We start from the raw sequence: 7,487 nt of genomic DNA on the forward strand, positions 1-7,487 counted from the left end.
TGTGGTGGTTTACTTTGATGACATATTGATTTATAGCAAGTCTTTGGATGAACATATGGATCACTTACGTGCTGTTTTTAATGCTTTACGTGATGCACGTTTATTTGGTAACCTTGAGAAGTGCATCTTTTGCACGGATCGAGTCTCTTTTCTTGGCTATGTTATTACTCCACAGAGAATTGAGGTGGATGAGATGAAAATTGAAGCCATAAAGAGTTGGCCGGTGCCCCAAAACATCAAACAGGTGAGAAGTTTTCTTGGACTTGCAGGTTTTTATCGTCGTTTCGTGAAGGATTTCAGCGCCATTGCTGCCCCCTTACACGAGTTGACAAAGAAAGGTGTGGTGTTCCATTGGGGTAAGGCACAAGAGGAGTCCTTTGACACTTTGAAGGACAAGCTTACGCACGCGCCATTGCTGCAACTTCCAAATTTTGGTAAGACCTTTGAGCTAGAATGTGATGCTAGTGGAGTTGGCATTGGAGGTGTTTTGATGCAAGAAGGTAAGCCCGTTGCATACTTTAGCGAAAAATTGCATGGCCCTGTTCTTAATTACTCTACGTATGATAAGGAATTGTATGCACTTGTACGTTCTTTAGAGATGTGGCGTCATTATTTGTGGCCTAAAGAATTTGTTATACATTCAGATCATGAATCGCTTAAGTATCTTCGTTCTCAAAATAATCTGAATCGTAGACATGCTAAGTGGGTTGAATTTATTGAATCTTTTCCTTATGTTATCAAACACAAGAAAGGGAAGGATAATATAATTGCTGATGCTTTGTCTAGACGATATGCTTTGTTGTCCCAACTTGATTATAGAATTTTTGGACTTGACTCAATAAAAGAACAATATGTGCTTGATCCTGATTTTAAAGATGTATTGCTGAACTGTAAAGAGGGACGTACATGGAACAAGTTTGTGATCAATGATGGATTTGTGTTTAGAGCTAACCGTCTATGCATTCCAGTTGGTTCCGTTCGTCTTTTGTTGTTGCAGGAAGCACATGGAGGAGGATTGATGGGACATTTTGGTGCTAAGAAGACGGAGGATATGTTGGCCACACATTTCTTTTGGCCAAAGATGAGGAGAGATGTTGAGCGGTTCGTGGCACGCTGTACCACATGTCAAAAGGCTAAGTCTCGCTTGAATCCACATGGTTTGTATATGCCTCTTCCTGTTCCTTCTATTCCTTGGGCAGATATTTCGATGGACTTTGTTTTGGGATTGCCTAGGACTAAGAGGGGGAGAGATAGCATTTTTGTTGTTGTGGATCATTTTTCTAAGATGGCACATTTTATACCTTGTCATAAAAGTGATGATGCCGTTTATATTGCTGACCTCTTTTTCAAAGAGATTGTTCGCTTGCATGGTATGCCTTCTACTATTGTTTCAGATCGCGACGCTAAATTTTTGAGTCACTTTTGGCGCACTCTATGGAATAAGTTGGGTACAAAACTATTGTTTTCTACTACTTGCCACCCACAAACTGATGGCCAAACGGAGGTAGTGAACCGCACTTTGGGTACCATGTTGAGAGCTATTTTGAAGAAAAATTTGAAGATGTGGGAAGAATGTTTGCCCCACGTGGAGTTTGCTTATAATCGGGCAACACATTCTACCACCAAGGTAAGTCCTTTTCAGGTAGTGTATGGTTTTACCCCTCGCGTTCCTATTGATCTTTTGCCTTTACCTACCACTGAAAGAACACATAGTGATGCTAGTGCACGTGCTGATTTTATTCGTAAGTTGCATGAAACAACTAAAATAAATATCGAAAAGATGAATGAAAAGTATAGAATTGCTGGTAGTGAAGGTAGGAAAGAAGTCAAACTTGAACCGGGTGATTTAGTGTGGTTACATTTAAGAAAAGATAGGTTTCCAGAGCTGCGTAAGTCTAAATTAATGCCAAGAGCTGCTGGTCCTTATAAGATAATTGAGAAAATAAATGATAATGCATATAAACTTGAGTTGCCACCCGAGTTCGGGGTTAGTCCTTCTTTTAACATTGCAGATTTGAAACCTTACTTGGGAGCCGATGATGAGCTTGAGTCGAGGACGACTCCAATTCAAGAGGGGGAGGATGATGAGGACATCACTCCCTCGGATACATACAATGATCCTCCATTGAACTTTCAAGATCCAATCACAAGAGCTCGCGCACGACAATTAAATTTAGAGGTGAGCTCGTTCCTAAGCAACTCTTTATATAATTTTGAGAATAGATTACTACCTAATGATTATGTGTTGTTTAGGAATCATGGAGAGGACAAGGAAACACATAGAGGAAGACTTGGAGGCGTGGAGGAGCAGCTAGGACGTCCAACAACAGCAGGAGGTCCAGTCCAACTCGAGTCCGAATCAGCCTCGGCCTCCAGGACCAGCGAGCAATAAAACGGACGCCCAGGACGAATCCGGACTCCGTTTTCGACGATTCACATATGGTTGGAAAGATAATTTCATAAGGAAACCAATGGCGTTGGTTTGAGGTCCAAATTCCTTCTGAGTCAATGGGAAACGTCGAAACAAGTCAGCGTCCAGAATCTGTCCCGGTGCTGCGTCACCGTTTTTGGTCCGTTGGGCCATGTATCGTGTTGGAGTCCATTAGGGACGCGTCTAGGGGTCCTTGGCCGACCCTAATCCTTTATATACAGTAGCCGCCGCCCTAATTAGGGTTGGGTTTTGCTTAGATTATTCTGTCAAGAACAGTTTCGCCGTTTCGTCGGTTTGTGAGACCCCAACTCGTGAGATTAATCATTCATCTGTAATTTGGTTGCATTCTCCCTTGTTCTTGCTTGTGTTCTTCGATTCGCAGGCAAGGATTTTAGTCTTCTTGGCGAGGTCAACCGTGCAACGCCGGTTGATAACCAGAGGAGACGTGGTGCTGCGATTGCGGGGTTTCGGATCGTGTTGTTCGGAAGCCGGATCGACTTGTGTCTCGTTTCCACCAAATCGAGAGTTACCAGAACCTTTCGGAAGATCGGGAACCCTTGTTCATATTAGCTATGGTGGTCGGATCTGAGAAGGTGGGCAACTCTGACTAAGTGGTCGGATCCGAGAAGGTGGGCGAATCCGACTAGGTGGTCGTGGCGACTAGGTGGTCGGACCTGAGTGGGTGGTCGGAGTATCTGGTCGGACCCTGAGTGAGTGGTTGGAGTGACTGGTCGGAACCCCAAATGGGTGGTCGGAGTGACTAGTGGTCGAACCTGAGTAGATGGTTGACTCGACTAGTGGTCGAACCTGAGATGGTCGAACCCAACTAGTTGTCGAAGTGGAGTAGGTGGTCAAACACGTCTAGTAGTTGAACCCGAGTTGATGGTCGAACTTGACTAGTGGTCAACACGACCTGTAACACAATCTTGACTAAAACAGACAAGGGCAAATCGAGATACACGACGACTAAGACAGCAAAGACTCGACACTAGAAACTAGAACATGATGACTCAACCAGCAACAAGACATCGACGATGGACTCAAACTCAACAATGCGAAAATTGAAAACAAAATTGTGAAAAGCTCAAAGTGGTTTGGATAGCGGAAAAACTATAATCTAAATATTTTTGTGGGACAATCTTTCTGGACTTTAGGTAATGGAACAAAACTAAACAAAGAGGATAACTGAGATTACCTAATGGGCAACTGAGACTCTGATACCACTTGATGCGCGTTTGCCTGATCATCCGAAAGGTAATATGATAAGTCGATTGTGGAGCTTCGACATTGATGATTCAAAGGCTCCGAACAGAACAGATCGAGAACCCTTGACTGTGTCAAGACGCGGTTGACCTCGCCAAGAAGGTTTTTTCTGCAAGCGAATCGAGAACACAAGCAAAAATAGGTAGATGCAATCTGAATATTGCTAATTACCAATAAAGTACTCGAGTTTGGAGTTCAACAAACTGATAAACGGTGAAACTGTCTAAAATAGAATAATCTAAGCTAAACCTGAGTCTAAACTATGACGGCTACTATATATTTATAGGGGGCATGAGGGGGTCAACCTAGGGTTATACAGTTGTGGAAAGAGGCGTGCACAACCTAGACTCCGACCTCGACATGATTGCAAAATCGGATAGGGTCCAGAACGGTGACGCAGTACGTTATTCATTCAACTCTTACTAAACTATAAGGAATATTTAGTCAAGCATAGATTCATCGGAAAGGGCTAGACAGAAGCTTCCCAGCAAGTCCAAGAATGTCTAAAACGGACTTCGTATGAGAGAGTTATGCCCGTTTTACTAACGTGCTGTCTTGAGACTCGATCACAACTACGACTTCGACTACGTCCATTAGTTCGACTAGAGCTCAGCTACAAGTCCAAGTAGACTTGACCTTCGAGAGGTGATGTCTGGGTAAGGTTATAGTGCTTCTTCCACATTCTTAAGCAATAAAATATTACAAGAATTTAGTAGTAATCCATCTAAAGAAACATTAATAGCAAGAAACGAGTTTACCTGGTGGTCTAATTGTCGTGCAAGTACTCTTGTAATTAGACTTTGTATAATTTGAAAATTAGTGACGGTATTGTTCGTATCCGAATGAGCCATAGACTCATCACCTTTTAATAGTACGACGGTCATATACTCAATTTAAAAATAAAATAGTACTTTATAAAGGTAAAAAAACATTTGCCGTCTTCTTTCATCAATTTTTAAGGTTGTCAATGTTATGACGCTTTCGTCAATAAGACTTTCATATATTCAACTACTTATTAAATATATTAGTTACTTAATTACTTATCATCAACTATCAAAACTTACTTATCATCAACTATCAAAACTCACGTAACTCACATAGAAAGTCTTAATGCATTTTCACGAAATTCTAACATGTGGATCTACATGCCTCAAGAATGCTCTAGAGTCCAGAGACCTGATCAGATCCGGGTCATTTACCCAGCTGTCATGCTCGACCTCCATGTGTTCTGTTTTCCAAGCAACCGTGAGAGGGAGCACTGCTCTTTCATTTAAGGAGAATAATACAGCCATCAGTAGATTAAATTTCATAAAAAATTATAAACATTTTTCTTCTAAGTACAATGCGTCATATTATGTCTATAGTTTTGTTTTTACGTTTCGTATTAGCAGTGGTGGATCTAGACCTAGTCTGTTAAGAGGCAATATAGGCCTAGTGTTTGAAGTTATTAGAACCTTGCTAAAATTTTATATAAAATATAATAATTATAGGGTCACTAGCATGTCCCTATTTTGTAGCTTTGCTCGTAAGTATTGAAGCTGTTCTATATTTGGTAAATACGATTTGGAACTTCTAATGTATTATCTGAGAAATGTGTTTATGTACTACGTAGTAAGTTGCTCCACACCTCTGAGAAATGTGAAGGATTTTTTTATCACAAACTCTTAATTCGTTTTGGCTTGTAGTGGGTGGCATTTTGTAGAGCTCATGCCACTGCGGACAGAACCTAGAGCCCGAGCTCAATCAAACAAGAATCAAATTACAGAACTAAATTTTCATTTAGATAGTTAGTGAGGATGGTTATATTTTTACCTATCAATAATCAAATATCATATTTACTTATTCAGTGTCTTATTAAGATTAAATTTTCTTTCTGTTGTAGCCGACGTGCTCATCAACTTCAAAACATGTTTGATGACTTTGTCACTCTCCAATCTCTATATCTCCGGTTTTCAGTGTGAGTGTGTTGATATAAATATATACTTGTGTTTGCGGTTGTATTGTATTAAAAAAAAAAGTAAAATCACGCTAGCAAAATTCTGACACGTGGGTCGCATAATAAGGACCTACATACCTCAGGGTCGAGGATGCTCTAGAGTCTAGAGACCTGATGGATCAGGTCATCGGGCCAGCAGCCTCCGCGTATCCGGTTCTTCAAGCAACTTGACGGTCCGACCCCAGTTTCCGTCCGGTGGCGTTCCCACCCCACCGTCCACCTCTCTCACCCGTCAGATCATCAGGCTCTCGTGCTCCCCGCCGCCTCTCTCTTCAAAGAAAATAAATAAAAGAACCTCCCCGTCGTCGACCCAAGCAGCACAAGCCACGCAACAATTTCCCCACCGCTACCTCGATCAACCGCGCTAGGGTAGAGGCTCCGCAAGAACAAGCAGTCGGTCGGAGATGCCGAAGAACAAGGGAAAGGGAGGCAAGAACCGGAAGCGTGGCAAGAACGAGGCGGACGACGAGAAGCGGGAGCTGGTGTTCAAGGAGGACGGGCAGGAGTATGCGCAGGTCACCCGCATGCTGGGGAACGGCCGCTGCGAGGCCCTCTGCATCGACGGCACCAAGCGCCTCTGCCATATCCGGGGCAAGATGCACAAGAAGGTGTGGATCACCGCGGGGGACATCGTCCTCGTCGGACTCCGCGACTACCAGGACGACAAGGCCGACGTCATCCTCAAGTACATGAACGACGAGGCGAGGCTGCTCAAGGCCTATGGGGAGATTCCCGACACCGTCAGGCTCAACGAGGGTGTCATCGACGAGGAGGACGCCGGCGCGCAGGACGACTACATACAGTTCGAGGACGAGGACATCGACAAGATCTGATCAACCCCCGCGTCGATCAATCCCTCCCTCGGCCGCCGCGGCCGGCCATGGTAATTGGTATACAGAAAACAATCGCCATATGATTCTGTTGTTGTGATGATTATGCTTGTCTTCGTGACTAGAAAGAAAATCTGCGACGATAGTCCTGTTGGTGGTATTGTCATGTGTGTGATGCTGGTGGTCAGGCCTGTGTAAAAGGATTTGGGGGCCATTCTGCCAAATAATCGTGGGTCCAAGTTATAACAATAATGGAATTCAATCAAATTCCTCTGTTTATGTAACGTAATTGGGTGTGATCTAATTTTGTTCTAATGTTCAACTGGTTTGCTGCAATTTGGGATGTCGGTCTTGTAGCTTTCGTGATCAGTGAGTCTTGTGATCTTGATTGGTTCATCGCTGATCTAGACGCATGAGAGGGATCATATATTCTTGTCTTTGGATTTGAATGCTGGTGCTCTGTCTATCTATTTGTGCCCTGCGTTGCTACATTGAAGTATCGAATGTATCCTCTGGGTTCATTCCTTTTATGTGATCTTTAACATCTGCTAACAATTTTAGGCGTTTGTGAAGAAACAGTAGAACCATCTTTTCTGTTTTGAGCTTTAACGCCTTCACTGACAATTAGTTAAACTCCATTCTGTCATTTAACACAATGGTTTCCTTGCCCCGTTCCCTTCCCTTCTAAGAGAGATCCAATTAGATGTTTATATTTTAGAGATGTATTACTATTTGGTCGTGATAAAAAATGACTGCTTTTCCCTTCATTTAGTAAGTTGTTGCTTATGCTATTCTTATCCTTGAAGAAACTACGCTCCCATTAACATAAGGATTATGTACTCTGTCTTTGCTTTTGGTGAGGAATTCTATACCCTGAGTATTGCTGAGATTCGTTGTATTGGATCTTTTCGTTACCTGCAACAATATTTTCTGTTTCATACATAATAAATGAAAGACCTATTATCGT

At 42.6% G+C, this 7,487-nt stretch overlaps 1 protein-coding gene across 1 annotated transcript; it reads left to right on the top strand.

Moving 5' to 3' along the window:
- Positions 1-5,885: 5,885 nt before the first annotated feature.
- Positions 5,886-6,804, top strand: LOC133918822 (eukaryotic translation initiation factor 1A-like). Its single transcript, XM_062362895.1, has one exon. The coding sequence runs from the start codon at positions 6,095-6,097 to the stop codon at positions 6,521-6,523; it is 429 nt and encodes a 142-aa protein (XP_062218879.1). The 5' UTR covers positions 5,886-6,094; the 3' UTR covers positions 6,524-6,804.
- Positions 6,805-7,487: the final 683 nt, after the last annotated feature.

This window comes from Phragmites australis, chromosome 5 (assembly GCF_958298935.1).
Source record: "Phragmites australis chromosome 5, lpPhrAust1.1, whole genome shotgun sequence".
In the NCBI taxonomy this organism is placed as follows: domain Eukaryota; kingdom Viridiplantae; phylum Streptophyta; class Magnoliopsida; order Poales; family Poaceae; genus Phragmites; species Phragmites australis.

Bases quoted from the DNA above. Each gene is read 5' to 3' on its own strand.
- LOC133918822 (XM_062362895.1), top strand. From the start codon at position 6,095: ATGCCGAAGAACAAGGGAAAGGGAGGCAAGAACCGGAAGCGTGGCAAG.